Below are 22444 nucleotides of genomic sequence, written 5' to 3'. Positions count from 1 at the left end.
ATAACATATATTCCAGATATCAAGTTCTTTCTCCTACTCTTCCTTTTCTTTTTCTTCCTCTCTGTAGGAGACAGTGTATCAGCAGCCTCCAAGCTTCTTCAGAACTAACTTTTACTCCACTTTTACTCCACTTTTAGTCTTATAAAGCCCCCCCTAAGTTTTCTTTGAATGTGATTGCTGGTTGATTATTGGGAGCCGAACAGATGTTATAAATTTCTTGTGTCAGCACAGAGACTTGCTTTATTTCAACGTGGCATGTATGAATTCATTTTAGTTAAATGATTATCCACACATTTAATTATTTACACATATCTATTTTTACCTTATTATCTCTGTTGTTCAAGATCTAGCACTATCTGGATATTAACAGCAAGGGTCCTTTAGGATGCTCCAATACTTTGTAATAAACAGTGACTAACAGAAGGCTACATGATTGCTGGTTTATAAGAAAGCAGCAGAAAGGTCACAGATTTGTTATGCTGAAGCCTCCTGTTAACTTCTCCTTAGCTGCTGCTATTTCCCTGGAATGTCTGCATGTGTTTGACAGTAATTTTCTGTCCTGTGACACCCACAGTGCCGCCATTAAATCCCAGACTTTACTGCACATTGGTAACATACTTGTCTTTAAAAATGGGGCATCAACTATGTGTAAAAAAATCCAAAAACAAACCCACAGAAATCTCTTTCTGGCCATCCAAATCAGAACATCTCCCTTGCTACAAGAAGGGTGCAGAATTTGTGAACTCTCAAGGCATTTGTTTGTTAGGTGGGCTTAAAAAAGAAGAGTTTTTAGCTGCTTTGTCCAAAACAGAGAATCTGACTGATCTGTTATTTGTGCACAATGTGTGACTGATTACATCATTCTGCTCAGGACGGCAATGGGACGAGCCAGCAGCATATGGAAAGAATCACGAGCACAGATCTTCTCGGCCAAAACGCCCTTCTGGTGGGGACTGCTCCAGGGGCCACTCAGAGATAAAATGCCAGAAAACACATCAATATCCTCTATTCCCTCTAAAAAAAAGGTAATACGGTTCAAATATAAGGACAAACTTCCCGTAAAATTTTAGACAGTATCTAGATATCCAATCCATGGAAAACCAAGGGGTTTATTTAATACCAGCTTTTAATTTTTACTGGCAAAACCATTAATGCTCATCTATTTCAACAAAAATATTAATGCACGTTTGTTTGCTAGTCTCCACAACAGTGTCGTTCCCATATTATTTTGGGTGATTGTTATAGTTAGCTGTTACCCAGTGCCCCTCTGTTTATTTTAAAATGTAAACCTACTCCAGGATGTAGCCATTAGGGATGCTCTGCTAATGAGCAACATGCCTATCAACAAGGGTTGTTATGACAAACGGCTCAACCTCTGTTAGTCGACACAAAAGGGAGCTCAGTTATGGGTGTACTTTATTATGTGACATAAAATGACTATTTTAATAGATGAGAAAGGACCAGAGTTCTTAATTACATGCCCTTTCCATGTATATATCAATTACCGGAAGACTTTCTCATAATTGTATCCTGGGATATTGAACAGTACTTGGACTATTGAGGATTCCACTAATGTATAGAAGAAATTTAAAATGTCAGTCTCCTTAATCTCGTAACATTCTGAAGCAAATAACCAGTTACATTTTAAATCATATTTCTTTTATTCAACTACTGCACATGCTAAAAACATACACTTTTGTTTTCGGGTAAGGCTTAAATTTTACTTAACATTGCCACAAAAATTAGAGGGAACTCATTAAGATTAATTTCTTTTTTTTTTTTTTTTTTTTTTTTTTTTTTTTTTTTTTTTAGTTCTAGAACTATTTTAGAATCAATGCCATGACAGCAGAAGTCAAAAGAAATCCAGATTATACCACTGAAAGAATTAATCTGCCAATGCCAGATTTAACCTTGCAACATGCTGCCAAATCTGTCAGTAATAAAAAAGATATTTTCCCAGAAAATTTACATGTCAGTCTTGTCATCTACATTACTGAGGTGGTCTAAGGAGACCACCTGTTTTACTAACTTTATTGATACCTCTTTGGAAAAGTCCTCTTTCCTGATGAAATAAAGAGTTCTGGCAGATGACTCTCCTAACATGCAAGGCTCCAAAGTCAGGCAACATCAAGATTGCTCCTTCTTTCCACCCTCCTGATCAGAACACATGTGCCTTCAAATTATTTAATAAGGACAATAATCATAATATATCATCCAGCGTGGTATTTTCCCAAAGTCTGAGGAAAACCAAACATGCCTAGATAGACTGGACAAAAAAATTCCACCACTGTGACACTGCCAGAACAGTTCATATAACAGCCACAACTCTTATTTATCTTTTTTATTCTCCTAGTCTTATCCTAAGTGGAGAAGTGCGTGCAGTAACATTTTCTGGTACTTTTTAGTTGAGTTTCTTAGGAAAAACAGATTTACATAATCTGTCTGCCCAGTCCTTCAGCCTCTGAACCCAGCCTATTTGAGAAAAGCCAGATAGTGCAGTACATGCCTCAGAGATGTCACATTTTCTGAAAATCACTGTTGGACATGGGAGAAAGATCTATATTACTGCCACCATTGATGGGGCTATAGTGTAAACACCATGCTGACAGCATTCAGACATTAGTTCTCAGGGGAGAAACAAAACTGGAAACCAGATCTATGTTTCTGCCACAGCATTTGAAGATCTGGCCAGCTGGATGTTATACAAAGGGCAGCTTAGTCCAGCTCTGTTGCCCATGTTTACAATTTCCTCCTGCACTTCCACTACCACTGAGCACTTTGCAGCCACTTCTTTTGCAAAGCAGAGAACCCTGATTAAACCTTGACTGATTTCTGAATGGGATGTCTACGTCAGTAGGGAAAGATGGGAAAAGTGTGGTTTCTCTTTCACCAAGGTAATGCAAGATACTTGCTTGAGAAAAAAACAGTAGTTGGAGGCAGGTAAATAACATCAAAGCCAAGTGGAAATGGGATATCTGCCTGGTTCTGATTGGTATCTGTTCAGCTGGGACAAAGGAGGGCATTATAACAAGGGACAGAACAACCACAATTAATCCAGGGCAGGAATCACAGGACATAAGGAACTTAAATAAGGTTGGAGACAGAGAGTGAGATGTAAGAAACTGAAAAAAACAGACACAAACAAGCTCTCCTACTCAAAATAACTCTTCCCTCTCTTTCTTATTTCATTAAAACAGATGGTCATGTAACTAAACCCTACACAAAACAAGTTAAGAAAGAGTGTGAACAATGAAACTAAGGAGGAAGGTGTTGACTTTGGAGCAGTCTGTCTCCTATTGGAGATGGTCACACATTCTTGGATTCACCTCTGTAAGCTGTATCCCTCTGTCAGTGTGCCAGGAGAAACAATTGCTGTCTCCAGAGCTAAGACTGAAGCTTTGTACTGCTATGCTTCAGTGGAAGATTTTGGAATTTACTACTGTTGGGACAATACTTTTCTTCCTAAATCCCATGTCCTCTCTTCTGTGACATGCAGGCATTATATGACCACTGTGTCCCTTCTGTCTCCTGTCACTTATTTTGCTCTGGCTCATGTATTTCTGTGGCTTTCACCATTTTAATACATAGTGCAGGGAAACCTGAACATCATCATGCCTTTTCAATCATGCCCATCAGGAGAATATAGATCCCAAGTTATGCTAGCTCAAATCCAGCATAATTCCAGCGATGGTCCATGGAAGGATAACATTTATAGGATACTTCTAGTTGGTTACTAGAAGGTAAGGAACAGTAGTTTGAGTAATGAACACTGCTTGAACAGCTCATGCTTCTCTTCCCGAACTGACTTGAACCTTGACTCACACTTCTGCTGAGCTGCTGTCACCACAGAGCTGTAGAAGAGCAGCTATGACAGAAGGGAGCAGTGCCCCATGCAGCTCCATCTTGCTGCCCTGGGCAGATGCCACTGTCCTGGCAAAGCCCTTATTCCCATCCTCTGACCTATTCACAGTGACAGCAATCCTGGGCTGTAGTCTGCAAGGTGCACCAAATGGCAGCTGCTGCAGGGAGCTGGGGGAAATGCATCTGCCTGAGCAAAAAGAGAAGGTAAATTGCAGGTGGGTATGGAAAGGAGGAGACCTTGGGGTCTCAACTCTAGAATCACTTCTACAGTGAGAACATTAACTTCTGTCCCCATAGAAAGAGTGTGGCACAGAGAAGTCAGAATAACGTGTAGGGATGACAACTCACATCCAGGGGAAGTTAATCCAGGAGGGGGTCATCAAAATGCCAGTTACTCAGGCAGTTCCAGTAATTAGATGGACAACTACCACGTCCTCGTTTGTCTTAACGAGAGGCCTAAGAACCATGCAGCCAAGTGAAGCTGCCGGTCTGAACTAAAGCTCAAACAGATGTTAGAGCAGACTGCAGAAGCCCAAGAGTGTAATTTTTACTACACCTAATTATACCTTTTTCATAGGTTTCCTTTTCCTAAATTCTTCCTAAGGAAGAATTAATTACCCAATAGATATGTATAAATCTGGGAAAAAAAAACAACTTAAAAGCAACACTTTTAGTACTTCTTGCCACAAATCAGATTCCTTCTGATTGAGAGTAGGTTTGGATTTTTTTTTTTTTACAGCAAACAGGGTGGTGCACAAAGTATCATGCTCCTTTCAGCATCAACTTCCAACAAGATAAGTCCAGTGAAGGTGAAAAGCTATGTGTCATTGCTGGTCCAGATGAGGATAAAGGCATTCAGCAAGTTAGTCACTGTTAAAATGAATATTAGTACAACTGACATAATTTAAGCAATTCACTCATCCACTCACTCCTCCAACTGTAAGCAGTTTATACAGTAAAAGAACAACTTAAAAAAAAAAGGACAAAAATCTACCAACTAGGCTGAGCCGCCATCCTCTCCATGTAATCCCTGGCCATATTGATGGCCTCCATGTTCTCAGGGAAGAGCACACAGAACATTGCCAGGGCCCCAAGGTTGTTCCCATAGATTTCATTCCAGCGAGCGCTGAACTCCTTCGGGTCCCAGGGAGGAAGGTAGTCCAGGGGATTCGACAGCATGGTCTGCACTGCTTCCATCAGACGAGCCGCGATGTGCCGGTGCGTGGTGCCGGCCTGCAGCCGCAGGGCCTCCACCTCCCCCCTGGAGAAGTAGAGCATGGGGTGGCTGTCGTAGTTGGCACTGACAAAAGGAACCATCGCGTCTTGGTCCTCCCTGGCGCAGCAGGCAAAGGCAAAGCAAACCGCGTGTATGAAAAACACACTTGGGGCTCCCCGTGTGTGAGTCCTCATTGTGGCATCAGATCTCCAGGTCTCAACGGCAGCCAAACCATCTTTGAAAAGTCCTGTGGTAGATGCACATGAAAGAATGAGTTAGAAAATGAACCTGTGAGACACCATAATTCAGGAGCCTCTCTAGGAAATATGATTCCATCTAAAGAGCCCCATGTATTCTCCAGGTGACTTTCAAATCATTTCTATTTGAGTACTTCAGACGAAACATCTGCTGAGCAATTCACCCGAGAGAAAAAGCTGTCCACTTTGAAGAAAGCCCCTGCCTTCCCACACCTTGCCCTCTGGTAGCTGATACCAGCTGAAGGGACACAACAACAGCTCTTCTACTTGAGATTTCAAATAATTGCCACGGTGCCTAATACGAGGCAGCGCTGACTGTGCTGGCAAGCGGAGGAGGGCGGGAAGGGAGGAGGATGGGGAAGAGCCAGGGAGCTGGCGGCAGCCAAGCCTGCGTGCTGCCTTGGCTGATGTTAGCAGCTGGAGAGAGGGAAAGAGGAGGAATGCCGGAGCTTTGCGTCGGGGTCACTTTATACAGGGCTTAAGGCCTCCCGTTCTGACACGTCCTCATTTCAAAAAAAGAAAAAAAAGAGCAAGTCAGGAGTCAAAAAGGGAAACAGCAAGTGGCAAATGCTTAGAAAACAGCTGAAATACTTTGCCTTCCGGGCATTTGGGGGTTTGCATTATTAGTATTTTTTTCCAAGGGGCTTTCCATTTTGCATGAGATTTACTGCCAGTTACCAAGAAGGCTGAGCACTGAATTAAAATGCATATTCTTCTATGTACATTACTTCTTGAATGTGCTCAAATGGGAAATCTATGCAGAGGCAAATGCAATTTAAATATAGTAAGTTACTTTGAAGAAATTACCAACTATCTGGCCTAAAGTCACAGATAAAACACAGCCAAGATCCCCCTGAGGAAAGCCAGCAAATTCCTAGAATTCTTAAGAGGGAAAAGGTTATGGAAAGCAGGCTCGAGTGAGACAGTTTTATGTAAATAATGAACAGTAGTTTTCAATTATTAAAACAAGAAATAGAAGGAAAGAAAATCTAAAAACAGATACATTTTTTTCTCCCATGGAAAAGCTGTTTCATAGGATTCAGTCATAAAACTTGTAGGAAGCTGAAGTATAAAGTAACCTTTTACTTCTCCCCACAGGTCCCTATTCCATAGCCAAAATTTTCTAATAGAAACTGAGGCTGCTAAAACTTTATTTAGAGATCCACATCTTGTTTCAAAAGTAATTAATATGAGAAAACTTTGACAGACAAGGACCCTTCATGACTACTGGGTGCCCAGACCCTATAGATTTTTGGGTTCAGATCTTAAAATTAATTTGTGAGTAAACATCTTTGGCAAGAAATACATTATTTCTGGTGAATTCCTACCTAGGGCACAAATAATATTGTACCTTGTAACTGCTTAAATTTATCTGTTACAGTGAGCAGCATAATTGCTTAAAGAGAGTGTAATGGAAGATGACATTTTCATAATATTTTAATGCATTTTGCAAGTACATTTTGCCCTGTTTTGAATGTAAACCAATTGTTACAGGGCACAGGCTGGTTTATTTGGTAGCACTTTTACTATATCTACATAGTCTCTCACCACATATACACATACAAAAAGACACATGAACCATAGTTTATCCAGACATACTCAAATCTATTTGTATTCTTCTCTATGCTGAAGGAAATACAACAGTATATTTTGACAGGAAGGAGGTAAAAACCAGCCAAAGTAATACATTATGGTTGAAACATAATATAATCGTTTTAATTGATGAAAAAACAGCTTTGTCCTAATAATAAAATACCCCATAACAGGTTTTTTTTAAAGCCTCTGTGATCCTTTAGAACTGTGGGCAGAGGAAAAAACCTAAAAAATATCCCCCCAAAAAACTAAAAATGTTGTAGCTTTTTCTGTATTAACCCTTTATTGAAAAAAATTCGTGGCTCACACAAGCAGAAAAAATCCCAGCCAGCAGTAAGGACTTCATGCAGTCTTTTCTTTGGTTTGATTTCTGTAAGTACTTCTGCAGATCAGTGAGAATTAAGAACATCTATAAATTCAGGGATGGTTTTAAGAGTTCCCTAAATTAAGTTTTTCTGACCAATGATTAGGGAATATACAGTAAGGTTTCCCAGAACTCCTTTGCAAATCTGAACACACATTTCCCAGCATTACACCATCATCAAATACATCCAGTGTTGCCAAAAAGTCATAGTACTCTTAAGTATTCAATAGCTTCCCACATTTTCACTCTTCATTCATGTGCACATTTCACTGAGAAAGTAAACCCATTTTTTTGCCTTTACATGAGAAGGAACCACTGTACCACATTGTTTAGGCTAACAACAGAATAACTGGAAAACCAACCTACTGTATATTTATTTAGAGTCACAAACTGGAAGAAAGTCAAGAGGCAGTGACAAAAGCAGGAATACAAAATTCATTTCTTCTTGGTTAAATTATACTGACACCCTTCCTACAACATGAAGACAATAACTCCCAGCAGCCACGACTCACTAAGGACAGTGAGCGCTGTCCCACAGCTTTGCAGGGCTCAGCCGGGTGTGACTGATGGATGGGAGAAGGCAGCTGGAAAGGAGTACACCTTCCTTTCCATGCAAACATCTGAACCTTGATGCACAGCACAGGTGAAGCTGGATCTGTGCAAATAACTGCCCACATAAGCTCCAGCTTACCAGTTGTGTGTGTGAACTTGTTACAAGTTTGCCTGATACATTCAGGCTCGAAAGAATTGGAGTCTGGGCCTTCTGATCATTCAATGTGCACTCACAATACCATTTTTTAAAGCTAAACGAATTTTTTACTCTCGTATTACACTGCATCATTACCAGCCACATCTTCCAAGAAAAACTTTACCAAGCAACTCAATCTTTTCTGAAAATGAAGGAGTTTTATTCAGTTAGGAAGCCATGATCTGATTAAGTATTAAAAATTAAAAGGAGAATGAAAGATGCTTGGAAGGAAATGCTATCATACAGTGTGCTTTGAAAATGTTGTCATTTAGTCTATATTGAAAGAGCATTTTGTGCAATTTCCACTTCACTGCCAGCACAAACAAACAGTAAAAACCATCAATTATTCCAGGAAAAAACACTCCAAACAGATTAAATCTTAACAATTTTAGTTCTCCCCATCTGCATCAACTGTTAGATGTTCAGCAGTAGAAAAAAGATATTTTAAAACTGAAATCACTTAACTAAACAAAACTAAACAAAACATTGGTTTATACAGATAACTTTACCAAATAAACTATTTAAAAGAAAAGAGAGGCCCATTTACTCCTGCCACGTGTGCACAGAAACATCACTTCATCAGTGAGAGCAGGGCAGAGGAGGAAGAGGAAATTATGGACATTTAGGATCACCAACTTGCACAGCTGTCCTGGAAGCAATCTGACCTTCTTGTGGGTGATTAAATTCAGAACAGGTAAAGAACTGTGGTTTTCTGTAGTATCAGTTCTGAAGAGCCACTCTGCTTTGCAGCTGTTTTTTCCTGGGACCAAACTTCTATCACTTCTTAAAAAGCAGAAGTTGCAGGTGTCTCTGTTGGCATCTCCCACGCCACCAGATTACTCAGGTTTCTGAATAAAAAATCTTCCCAGAGCCCAGGGCTGGGACATGAGCACGTCAGAGTCTTTGTCTTCTTTTGGGAAGCTACTATTTTCTACAAAGGCTACAGTTCTCATTATTGTTACCTGAGATACCTGAGAAACAAGTGCTGCAATATTTAAAGGAAAATCTGTTTCACCACACTGACAAAAATCAAATCTTCAGGTTCCGTGTGCAAACTTCTACCTTAGAAAATGATCTCTGAATCAGCATGGACTTAAATTTTATAATTTCTTTGCACTTCATAAATGATTGACAGTGAAAATGAACTTTTTTAAACTCAATTTTCTTCAATGCTTATAATATTATAAAACATGCAGTTTCATTTTGAACAACAGTGTCACTACAGTTTTGTCACCAGTTCCATTACAAGAACTGGTATTAAAACTAAAATAAGCCATTTTAGAACCTGGTGCTAAAACAGGTAAGAAAGTAATAGAAATTTCAACAAGAAATGGTCAGCCACCAGAAACAGCTGCTGTCCTACCAAAACTGTGAGATTAATAGGTAACATTGCATTGAGATATGTGTGGAACATTGTTCCATTAAATGAAGAGGGATGTGCAACTCTATCCCAATGCTGACAACTGCCAAAATGTAACACAAGAAGTGGTAGAACAGATCACAGCACAGAAAAGTAAACTTCTGTAGGATCTCCTTTTCTTTGCACTTTGTCCAAATATCTGAAATATCTTCTCACACACATTGCCATTGACTTTGCTGCTGCTAAGAGGAATAGAATCTATAACATGGAATATATCAGTTGGAAACTTTGGTAACATGACACAATGGCAGCATTCTAAAATCATGACAGTCACAACAACTGAAAAGCTGTTTTGTTCAACAAAGTCAGTTTTACCACCAATCTAAATATTTTGTGAGCATATTTAAAAATGGGAGAGCAAATTAGTCTTCTAACTGAATCCAATGACACTCTGGTACTAAAAAATACAGGGTAAGTCCATGAAAACAGAGAGGTGAAAGGGTCAGTGGAGACTAATTCCCATTTATGTATTGTCATTCCAGAGAGCCATATCCAATACAGCATAATTAGGAGCAGAACCAATGAAACTATAAGCTGATCTTGTGCTGTAATAATCACAATAAACCGACTGACTGGAGTCCCAAGCTTCTACATCAACAAGCACTACTGCTGAGACCTTTTAAAAGCTATGGGGCAGGACACCAGGCTGGGAAACTCCCACGTCCCAAGAGTCAGGAGTAGCCAGGAGTCCTTCACCCACCTTTTGGTTGGTGAGCTAAAACCAGTGACTATCTGGCTCTCCAATAAAAATACTGAGAAGGTGTAAAAATCACTGCTTAAAACTTGAAAAACACCTATTACAACCTTAACCACCAGGGGACATGACTTCATTCCTTCCTCTGATTTTTTTCACAATGAAAAACATGTTACGATTATATAATTTCAAAGGTATTTCAGAACTTAAATACTGAAATGCCAAATATAATTCAGAATTACATCTGCTATAAATAAAGTACAGCTCAGGTACCCAGGTGTTAGTATTGCACTTGTTCTGAAATGATCTGAAATACATTGAAAGAAGCTTTGCATCAACTTTTATGTCTGACTAACAGCTGTGCTATGAAAATACCAATGGCAACCAGAAACAGCCAGTTCCTATAGGGATTATCAGTATATGCCATCATGTCAGCAGTCAAGATTTAAACTTGTGTCTGTCCTTTGATCCAACAAAAAATTGAATGGATCTGTGTAGAGCAGTACACAGCTGTGTCAGACCATAATTCCAAGAGAATGGAGGGCTGAATTCATTCTCCACCATGCTACAGGTAAGCCAGCAACTGCAGGATATTTTTGTAAGTTCACAGTAGGATGCGTAAGACATCTGTGATGGAAGTTTCATCTGTTAATTCCTTCCAGTTAAAAGTGTATTTGTCTATTTTATCACTCTATATATATAAATTAACAGGATATACACACATAGACTGAATGTATAACCTTCTCTCTGCCTCAAGAGAAAACCTGATTTAAATCATCTGCATGTCCAAACCATAATCTGGGAATTTAGAATTTCCTTCTTTTTGCAATTTGTCCTCCTGTAAAAATGCCTTCTTGGTAGTTTTTTGGTTGCACTAACACTAGTATTCCTAACCCATACCAGGGTCTTTTCTTTCATACCTCACTCTGTGGAATGAGTAAGGAAGGAATTTTGATATCTAGAATCCTGCAGATGATCATTCCCAACCAGTACAGACATGCCCGCTGAGGCATCCACATTCAGTGAATGAGAGCCCAATCATTTTTACCATTGAAGGCTTAAAGCTATAAGCTACCAGAGAAAGACTCCTTCTAGAACACCAGCACTGTATCCTGTGCTGACATCATTTCAAAAGCCATTTCAATAATTAAAATTAGGTTTTTGTTTCTTACTTTAGAAGTGTTTTCACAGATGTTAACACTATAGGAAGGCAGTTAGAGAATTTTCACCTCTCCCTACCTTTGTCTGCTCCATTAATGTCCCAGAAGTCAAGCAAACCCCTCATCCAAGTGTTACATTATTACAGCATATAGGGCACCTCTGGGGTTTAGGACTATGACAGTAACAGGCACTTCAGAAATACAGAACAAAGGCTCCTGCCCAATCTGGATAGTGAAACAATATTCCTGTGGCAACTACTGAGAAGTAACTCGTCTTCTCACCCTCACAAAGAGACTCCTTCGGGATCAGTCAGGTTGTGAACCCTTTGGTGTCAGGAACGATTTTTAGGGTTTCCTCTGCAAGCAGCCCACAGCCCTAAGGCACAAACACAACAGGAAGGGAGGAGAATGCCTTGGGCAGACTGGAGCCTCTGTGTGGATCCAGTGGAACAGTCACGGAGCACAGGAGGAACTGGAAAAACTTCACATGATGATGGTAATGTTCAGGAGGCACAAATAAAGGACAGGAAAAAAATAATCGTATGTGCAAAAGGGGAAAGCAAATTTACAGCTGCCAGAATGCCTCCTTTTGCCTAACCCACCCCAGGGAATTGCATGCCATCCATCGTCCCTCACTTCTGAGGAGGCTGATTACAACACCAGGAACTTCTGATACCAAAACAAGTGTTCTCATTTCAGACTTTAACTTTTATCCTCTTTCCAACTAACTCTACTGTGCTGGCCTTGACCTTTACTCTTCCTAATACTTGTAAATGTTTTAAGTCCCCTTACTTGTTGTTCTTAACTATGTATAATTAACAGTTTTAATATTCCCTGCTCATTGTTTTAATGGTCCTTCATTCAATTGTCTTCAAGATGTTGTAAACAAATGATGTGATTCTGCTGGAGTTCTACAAAAGCGGTTTTCACTCTCTGTATGTATAACTACAAACTTGAGTAGCTGAAGATACCAAATATTTTTATTTGTAAAGCATTTCCACAGGACTTCATATTAATACACAGCAATTCTAAAATGCATCATATCCTTCAGTTGCTATGGTATCAAAACTCATTTTAACAATGTCTCCATATCCTGTTTATGACTCTGTGTTGCACACAAAACTATATTAATATTTTACTTTTATTTTCATTGTGATGGTTTTGGCTAGGGTAGAGTTAATTTTCTTCATAGTAGCTGGTACGGGGCTATGTTTTGGATTTGTGCTGGGAACAGTGTTGATAATTTAGGGATGTTTTAGTTACTGCTCAGCAACATTTATACACAGTCAGGAACTTTTCTGCTCTCCCCTCACCCCACCAGCAAGGGGGCTGAGGATGCACAAAGAATTGGCAGGGGACAGGCAGGACAGCTGATCCCAACTGACCACAGGGATATTCCATAACATATGACACCATGCTTAGCATACACTATTGGGAAAGAAGAAGAAAGAAACACGCTCAGAGTTGTGGCATTTGTCTTCCCAAGTAACCATTACATGTGATGGAGCCGTGCTCTCCTGGGGATGTCTGAACACCTGCCTGCCCATGGGAAGTGGTGAATGAATTCTCTGTTTTGTCTGGCTTTTATCTATTAAACTGACTGTATCTCAACCCATGAGTGTTCTCACTTTTATTCTTCCAATTCTCTTCCTCATCCCACTGAAGGGAGTGAACAAGTGGCTTTGTGGGGCTGAGTTGCCAGCTGAGATAAAACCATGGCAATCGTATTGTGAGAATATGATTAAATTATTGTGAGACCATACAGGAGCACCAGCAAAGCCCAAAAATGCTGATGCTAGTCAGTTTATGAACCTAAGGGGTTTGTAATCTAAGCAATTTAAACCAACACTTGCTTTTATGTTATCTAGAGATAATCTTAGAGTGTGAGTATGCAGACTCCAAGTGTGTGCTCACACAGAAGAACCACTGGTTCATGTGTTACAGGATAAACTGTGTCACTCTGTTCGTAGACCTAAATTGTACCCTCCTACCTGGTAGCTGCATCGCTCTCCAGATGAGTGTGTTGTTCATTATTATTGATACAATTCTGCTGTTACCTCTGCTGCTATCTCATTATCTAGGGTTTCTCCACAGAGAGACAGAGCATATAGCTCCTCTCTCTCTCCACAGATGCAATAAACACATACACAGATGCAACTGCTTTTTTCAGGGTACAAACTTGGACAGACAATAAAATGTATTGTCCTGTAGTTCCTTCAGGGCTGTTACTGTCCTCAGTGCTCCCCAGAATACCCTTAACGAAAACCTTGAAAAAAGTCATTACATTTTCAAGGACAGAAGCCTCAACTTAGGTAGAGTTAAGCAGCTACATTATTCCTGCAAATTGTAGCTACTCACAGTGTGCATGAGCAACCTGTGAGCAGGTATCAACACAACCATTAAATTATGGGTTGATTTTGAAATTTAGACTCTTATTATCTCACTTCTGACTGTAAGTTGTGCAGGCATGGCTCTCATAGCAGAACTGAAACTGGACAGATAATTTTGGTAAAAAGTGTGATGAACCATTGCAAGGATATGATTAAAAGGAACATGATATCGCACAGAAATGCTTGTGAGCAACTTTTCAAAATACTTTAACAGCTCTAGGCAGACACTTGATTAGAAGGCCGAAGAAGGTATACCAGGTTTATATAAAATATTCAGCATTTTTACTATTTCTGATTTAAAAACCCCACTAAATAGAAGCATAAACCAAGCCAACTGTGGTGAAATAACTTGTATATTAAAATTACATTTCTCTTGTACTGAGATATATCTACCCAAGTCAAAGACCAGGGTCCCTACAATCCTTTGTCCATTCTAAACAATGCTACTGCTGATTCCTCCTGTATACTCTGAGTCTAAGCAAAGTGAAAAACAGAAAGAAAGACCAAACAAAGGTAATTTCAGACTGTGTACATAATAGTCACATTGTGCCTGTGCCTGCACACCAGACCATGTCCCAAGAGTGGATGAAAGTGTCATGCCAGCACCTGATGTGAGAAAACATTTCTGTCCTTCATGTGATTCCCAAAATGACCAGACCCCTTTGGTCAGCTCTCTGTTACCAACACTTAACTTCTGCTAAACTTTTACTGAAAAGGCATCCACGAGAGAGATGTCTGGTGGCATTTGCTAAATTTCCCTTTTCCTAGCAGGCTTCTCTGCCCAGTTCTCATCCTGAGCACACAGCGGAATCTGCTCAAAGTGCAGTGGACGCACAAAGGTTTGGGGATTTACTAATGCAGCACTGTCACACCTCACCCTATCCCATCTGGGCTAAGAGACATCAGTACAAAGTTTACCCATATAAACAGAAAACTGGCTCAAAGGGAGTCAAATGCAGAATCTATTAAATTATTTATATTAATTATGTGGTTAGGGTCTTGAATGCAAACTGACACCATGGTTTAACAGCTTTAGGAGAATACAGTGCTCTAACTACAGTCTTTGACCTACCTCAGCTGAATGGAGACAGCAAAGAAGGTGAGAACAGCCAGGACAAACTTGCTGCTAAGATGTCATATTTAGCAATTAAATACAATTTGCTAAGGAAAAAATCATAACCTCTTTCACTCACGATACACTTGGATTACTAAGTCTAAGCAAGAAAACAACAGTTACAGAAAGTTGGGTTTTTTCTTTATTTTTTAATTCCTTCGGCACCCCCCTTCCCCCTCAAAGGGCCTTATTTCTTGCAAAATATCCAGGAACAATAGCAATGGTAACTAGATTTATTTCTGCTCATTGCTATAGCACGCTGTGGGTGCCAGATGTGCAAGTTTCTATACACAAGCCTAAGAATATGACTGAATCTTAGTTAAATGCAATCACTTTGGAGAGAATGGACACTTCAGTTTCAGGGACATTTACCTGCTCATCTAACCCTAGTTTTCAGAGCTCAGACTCCTGGGTAGATGTGACTGCTGATAGATGTGATCATCTCTCTACTAAGATATAAACTTCCTATGTTCATTCCCAACCCAACAGCTACCTGGTTATATTTTTACCTTTTTACCACCACTGATCTAGGTTTTACTTGAATTCAGTTTTAAAAAAGCTTATGTAGTTTGTGTCATTGTCTTTGAGGAAAAGAAAACACAGACGTCATGAGCCTTTAAAAAGTACCAAACCCAAGATGTCACTCCAAAACCTGCTTTCAGCGACTCATTTTTACTTATAACTGTATGCAACCTATAAATATCACATGTAACATTTGGCTAAGTAATAAAATACATTTTCCTCTCCACTGTAGTGCAGATATTTACTCAATATCTAGTTACAAAAACTAATATACACTGCAATAAAAACTGAGTTTGCCTAGGCAACCAAAATCTATCAACTTTTACCATAGGAAATCAATGGTTCAGTTTATGTGTTTCTTTCTTGCAACATTCTCTATAACCAAAGAACAGGTTGTAAAAGAGACTGTATACCAATGTGTAGTGAAAAAATCAGCACCAAGTGTCTTCTGAGGTCAACATTCATATTAGAGAATACAGATGTGTTTATAAACTATTTTCATATCTTTCTCTTTTATTATCTTAAGAGCACTCAGGTGAGTGATTTGGCAATTCAAAATCATGCAAAACATCACCATACGTCAAACAAAACAACAAAGGCAAGCTCTTACTTTGAATAACAAGAACATCTCATTTTTAAAGGCCCAGTAGCCCTGCCCCATTAAAATACACCGTGGTTAGTATATTTCAGTTTCACCTCTCAGTGAAGTTTACAAAAGGCAAGACAATCCCAATCCAAAACTGCTACTTTGTTGACTTCCCCTAAAAATTTGACTAATTCAGGTCACTTAAAAAAACACATATAAGTGATGAGACACAGTGAGGAAACGCTTAGTTGAAATAATACTTAGCACTTCTGCAGAGTCATGTACCCAAGGATCTACAAGTAGTTATGAAACTAATTAATTAATTAAACTTCTCAACACCCCTGTGAAGCAACCAAGCACATTTATCTGTTTTATGAGGAAGAAAACAGAGCCATGGAGAGGTGGAGTGACTTGCCCAAGGGTATCCAGCTAGAATCTTTTAGAGTAATAAACAGCATCTCAATTATTGACTCCCACTGCTGGCTGCCCTTCAGCCAAATTGTTCTTTTTTTGAAATACTGCAGTGAGTTATAATAATAGTTGGCATGATAAACATAATGTGGCAATATTTAGGCTGAGATTTTCTTTGTCTTTGTTTAGGCTATATTAAAATTTTAGTGTTATTTAAATTGCAGCGGATCTTGTTAGTGTGACCGAAAATTCTCCAAGGTTGAGCAATATTTCTTGTATTTTATTCACAGTTGTGACTATTTTTTTATGTTGCAATTGCTTATGGCTAAAACTCAAGCCACTCCAACTTGAAAAGACAGGAGAATGTCGCAGTTTTATATTGCTTCAAAGGGAGCAACAGGAGAACAGAGAGGGTGGTTACTTTCATTCATACCAAATTGAATTTTCAGAGTCGGCATGAGACACGCCAAGTGATGATGCACTGCCTTCATGCAATACTAGCTACAGGAATTGCAGCTCGCTGCCTGGGGCTGAGAGGACTGAGCTTCCCGAGTTGACAGCTCTGGTACCAGGTCACTTAAAACTTGCACAATTTAGAACAACAACAACAAATACAACAACAACTAACGAAACCACTTAAAAAAAAAAAACCCAAAAAAACCCCAAAAAAGAAAAAACACAACAACCAAAAAACCAAGCAAAACCAAAACAGAAAAAAAAAAAGAAAAAAAGAAAGTGGCAGGAAGTTGCATGGGGCAAGAGGCTCTGTTCCTGTCTCTCGCTTGCCTAGATGCGAGACAAGGATGCTCCCGCTTACCTCTCACACGAGCATGTTTGGGAGGCTGAACTCGGTGGCGAAAGGCTCGCAGGCTGGGGGGTCCCGGCGCTGCGGAGGAGCAGAGCTGTTACCCACGGCGCCCGCACGTGAAGGAGGCTCCGCACAGAGAGCGCCACGTCCCCCCGCACGCACCCCCCTCCCCGGCGCTGGCGGGCCCGTCCTGCGGCAGCTCCGTTCCGCCGGGGCCAGCCGGGAAAAGCCCGTGCCTGCCCGGGGGCTGCTCCCGCTCCCGCTGCCCGGCCCCGCCGGCACCTGGGGCCGCTCCCGCCGCTCCCCCGGCGGCCTGGGGGCTGTGTGCCGGAGGCAGCGCTGGGACTGATCCCAGCCCCGCCGGCCGCCAGGCGCCCCGGAGCAGCGCCGGGGCGGGATGGAGGCGCGGGAGCGCTGCCCGCTCCGCAGGGCACTCACCGCCCGCGGCCCCTGCCCGCGCCCACCGCCGCTCGCCTGCCGGAAAGTTTCTCCTCCGCAGCCCCGGGGGACGGAGCGGCGAGAGGGCTGAGGGGTGCGTTTTTCAGCGCACGAAGAAAGTGACTCCCCCACTCCCGCTCCACCTCCCGCTTCCCCGCCCTCCTTCCGTACCCCTCGCCGTCCTCCTCCTCCTCCTCCCCCCGCGGCTCCGCAGGCCCCTCACGCCATGGCGGCACGGCGCGGCGGAGCCCGGCACGGCACGGCACGGCCCGGCCCGGGCGCTCCTCTCGCTCCGTGTGTGCCCCTGTGTTTGTTTATCCCTGGCGCGCACACGGCTTTTCCTCCCCCGCCCGTTCCTCCCCGGCTGGAACTTCACGGAAATGCCCTAATTCTCCCTTTTAGCGGGAGGACTCGTTTCTCCGCAGGGAACGTTTTGGTTCCAGCTCCGGAGTGTTGGCACACGGTTCCCCGGAGCCTGAGAGCACGAGAGCGGTACCACGGAGCGGGCAGGGTGGCTGTGGAGGTGACAGCAACCCGGGTGTCCCGTTCACATTCATTGTCCTTCCCTGGTGCTGTCACCATACTGCCTGACAGGAATAGGACCTCCCACCCAAAAGTCCCCTCAAGCCAGCAAAGAAACAAAAAGCCGATTTGTCAATCTGCTCTTTTAAGTATGGTGTGGCTACTTACATAAACGTTTCCCATGGAAAAGAAAAAAGAAGTGAAACGCCGTGACTGTTCCAGTCAGCCACCCCGACATTTTTTGCAGCCACACAATTGAAGATATTTCAGAAAGTAATATAAAAGAGGACAAAATAAATGATCCGGTGGAACATCCTTTTTTTCCTTCTCAGTCACTATAGCCAAGACAAAGTTCAAAGAATTCCAAATGTTTGTTGGGTTTTGAAAGCTGAACATATTTTATCGACTGCATAATAAAAATAAAAATATTTACATGTGATAGGATGGTATGCAATTACCTGAAGCTTATGTCTCACAAAGCATGTTCCTCATTTTAGTAATGTATTTACTGGTGTTACTGAATCAGTCAGCAGGTTCAAAAGTGCTCAGTTCCTTGTTCTGAGATGCAAGATATGTATTTTCAGAGGATGATTTTAAACAGACTCATTGTGGTTTAAAGTGTGATTTCATCAGCTGTTCTATCAGGACTAATAAACTTGTGGGAGCTAGACAAAACCAGAAACTATAAATTTCACTTCACTCTTCCATTCCTGTTGTGTTTCTCAGCAATATCTATTGACAATCTCAACCGTAAAGAGTAGGGATCCACATGTTGTTGCTGCAAACTCCAAGAGTAATGCCAGAACCTGGAATGAAGCCTTGCTTTTTTACCAGTAATGACATGCCTAAAAGCATAAAGTGCTTCAGTTTCAGTCATGCAAACACTAGATTAATCATGAGAAGATATATTTCTGAACACCTATTTGAATGGTATTAGGATCTCCTGAATTGATACTAGAATTGTAAAATATTGACGTTGTGAAAACAAATGAACATGTGAAGAGCTACAGACCTCACAATCAGACCAGATGTGGCAGATAGGCTGATTCTACTGGAATTTCTAAAATTACCAGGGTGCCTACAGTGATCAGGAGGAGGGTAATTTTGAAATGAAAATGTCCCCAGCTTTAACAAGCATCACGTATAGTGAAAGACTGAAAAAATTAGCCTCAGGAATAGAAGTTGGAGGAAGAATGCCTTCAGCGGTGTAAAAGCTGCTAAAAAGAAGATGATAATCTTGTAACCTCATCCTCTGAAAACAGCATGTAAATTGCAGTAAGAGAAATTTAGGCTAGCTAGGATTAAAAAAAAAAAGTATTTGTAAGAGTAAATAAAGGAGAAGTGAACAGCACCTCTCTCCCTGGAGGCTTTTTAAGTGCAAGTGGGACATATATTTGACAAGAATGGTTCAGATCTAGAAAGTCTGATGAATATTGCCCTAGAGCAAGGGGTGGACCAGATGACCTGTCAAGGTCCTGTTCTGTGTGATTATGTTCAAAATGCTACTTGCACAGGCAAGATTACGGATCGTCTTTGATCTCCTGCCCTTCACTTCTTTAGCCATGGGAATAACTCCTCTCGCTGAGGCTGAGTTTCTCTCAGTGGTTTGTTGGCCTTGCTGCATGCCAGTGAATTCAGTGCTGACAGCAAGAAGAAAACAATTAAACAATGAAACAATGTCAATTTGGAGCAGCAACTTTGGGTGGGATCCATCTAACCTCTGAACGTGTCATGCAATTTTGTTCTGTACTTGATTGGTAACTACCTCTGATCTAGTCACGTTAGACTCTGTTTATAACACTGCAGAGAAAAATAAATTCTTTTACAGGAGAATTCATCTGACCTGGTTTAGATGTCTTCATTAGGATGTGATGAATCATGTCCCTAGGCTATCTCTTCTTGCCACCAACCATAAAGTAGGTTTAAATGACTCAGTAACATACCGTCATATATTTTCCATCCCTCTGGTGCTTCTGCCCCTGAAACTCTCACTCCCTCTTTCCTTTCAAGTATCAAATCCTTAGTTTATTTGTACCTTTTTCCACTCATTATTTTTAAACTTAATTTTATTTTATTGGAAAAGTCTCACTGAGGTTAATAGTTTTTGTAGCTGTCATTTCCCTAACTTGCATCATGAGACACTGAAACATACAGCAACATGACCTTTTGGGTGGCATTGCTCCAGAATGGATTTAGGAGAGGAGCTAATTTTACCTATTGGAGTTAAGACCATTAACTTGGCCAGTTGTGCAGAGTATCTGTCATGGAAATTGTTTGAAAACTGTTCAGGTCAGACACTCTTCTATGTCACATGCTCATTATTTTTCCTTGGTCTTTATGGCAAGCCACATTACATGCAATGTCTGGTGTCTGTGTGACTGAGCCAAACATGTGTGGGAAATGCTGCTCTTTTCCAACAATGGCAATTTTTTTTAGGTCACGCTCAGAGAAATCACTGCACACCTAAGTACAGTGCATGTCTTGAAAATGTCTGGCATCAGAAACAGTATGAACAGCCACCTCTTGGTAGCATCTATCCTTTCTTCTTTGAGAAGGAAAAGCTTCCAAGAAAGCCCAGCAATTATCTGGCTTGAAGGGAAAGGAAACACACTTTATTTTCCTGCTGCATTGGCAAGCCGGATCATGAGGATGTGAAGAGGGAACAAACTTGGTTGCCTCAGTAGGACAGCGAGAAAGGAAGGCAGCAGGGCCACATGGAGCAAGTGATGTAGGGCTCTTTTTGGGGCAGACACCACGTGTCTGCTGATGCTTCATACATTTAAAAGCCTTTGGTTCTCACTTTTTCGAGTTTGGATGTTTGGAGTTTGTTTCTCTTCCTTGCTGACTGAAGATGTTAGCCTAAAAAGGGAAGCTGCCTATCATTCTACCTGTTCCACATATGCAGCCTTGGCCATACTTTTCTTTCTTCCTGCCCAGTCTATGCAATGGCATTTTTTTTCTTCTTTGAAATTTCCTCTGTGTGCTTGGGGTTTTTTTATTTGTCTTCTTTTGCTTGATTGATTTTGTTTGTTTTGCTTTGGAATTTTTTATTGTTTTAAGTACTTGCCTCTCACTAAAGACTCCTGTGTTCTCTGTCTGATCTGTTTGGTCTCTAATTTCCATGTAAGAAATGCTTCTACAGTTGTTGTTAAGTGATAACTCTTCAAATGAAAAAAGAGAGAAGCAAAAAATTCTCCAGATTCTTTCAGTAATTCTTGAAAACAATTGATTTGGTTATGACCATTACTCTTGTGTTTTCTTTGCCTTTTGTATCCAGCTGTGATGATTTCTGATCTTAGTGCTGCTGAAACCTGTAGGACAAGAGTCTCTTCTTGTAGCTGACCTGCAGAACTGCAAATCTGGATATTTGCATATTGCTTACCCTGCCCTCCTTGATCTGAGATGTTCTGCCCAACTCTTCTGCTTGGACTTTATTAGAGCTACATGAAGGCAGCTTTAATTTTCCAGTCTTATGCCAGTATCGGACACATATGGGAGAAAGTTGGCTATCTTCTATTTTCCAACCAGGGTGTGGACCAGACAGTGTCCTAACTTGGTTGTTCCTGCTACATCCTTCAAGTTTATGAGGACATTGCATGATTCTTTCCATTTACTACTTGGACATTTGGGGTTCTGGCTCACTGCAGGTAATGGAGAGAAACAGTCACAGCTCCAAAACTAGGATGAAAAGAAGTTGCCTGAAATCAGCCCCAAGAATCAGAAAAATTATGGTTCTTAGGGCTGGTTTCCATCAAATTTTGGAAATCTTGTCTAAGCTCATCAGGATATCTGTCTGGTTGGGGCACATTCAGTGTGGCACAAAGCAGTTTCTCTCACAGGAAAATCCTCCGCCTGCTTCTGCATCTACAGACTGGAAACACTTCTCTCTTTCCCACAGATGTGGCCTTTTACTCTTCTACTTCATGGTAGCCAAACTGTCAGTAGGGTAGCTGGGAGGAGAAAACACTAGATGTTTCCTAAACAGCTCTTCTTTGTATGTAAATGGGACATCTTTCTCTGCTTTACATTTCCTTTCTTTCTCTGTTTCTTGCTCTCACCATGTGTTCAGCCTGAGGCCAGCAGACAGAAAGTCATGATGAAAAAAGAAATCCTGCAGATTTTTTAAGGAATGGGAAACTGCAGCATCAGTAATCAAAGGTAAAACATTGGTGAGTCGAGACAGATTCTTGGTCCTGACATGTGTCAGGAAGACAGTAACCATAAAGCTGGTACACAAGCACTTAAATGGGAAATGCCAAGAAATACCTTGACCCAATGAAAAATTACTTCCATCATCTGTTCTGTGCCTTTTAATAGCAGAACCCATGTTACTGCTTTTA

At 41.0% G+C, this 22444-nt stretch overlaps 1 protein-coding gene across 5 annotated transcripts in view; it reads right to left on the bottom strand.

Moving 5' to 3' along the window:
- The window catches only part of DSE (dermatan sulfate epimerase), a 34805-nt gene extending 16583 nt beyond the window's left edge, over window positions 1-18222 (bottom strand). Inside the window, exons 1-3 of one of the 5 annotated variants that reach the window (XM_063389846.1) lie at window positions 17754-17933; window positions 17154-17222; window positions 4856-5324 (exon numbers count right to left, since the gene is read on the bottom strand). In XM_063389846.1, the coding sequence (XP_063245916.1) occupies window positions 4856-5271 (416 nt within the window). In that variant the 5' untranslated portion in view covers window positions 5272-5324; window positions 17154-17222; window positions 17754-17933. The other 4 variants (XM_063389843.1, XM_063389844.1, XM_063389845.1 and 1 more) reach the window with 4 other exon arrangements.
- Between the last annotated feature and the right edge of the window lie 4222 nt (window positions 18223-22444).

The sequence above is a fragment of the Prinia subflava genome, chromosome 2, assembly GCF_021018805.1.
Source record: "Prinia subflava isolate CZ2003 ecotype Zambia chromosome 2, Cam_Psub_1.2, whole genome shotgun sequence".
Lineage (NCBI taxonomy): Eukaryota > Metazoa > Chordata > Aves > Passeriformes > Cisticolidae > Prinia > Prinia subflava.
The sequence above is the reverse complement of the archived record's forward strand: the minus strand, read 5'-3'. Positions and strand labels throughout refer to the sequence as shown.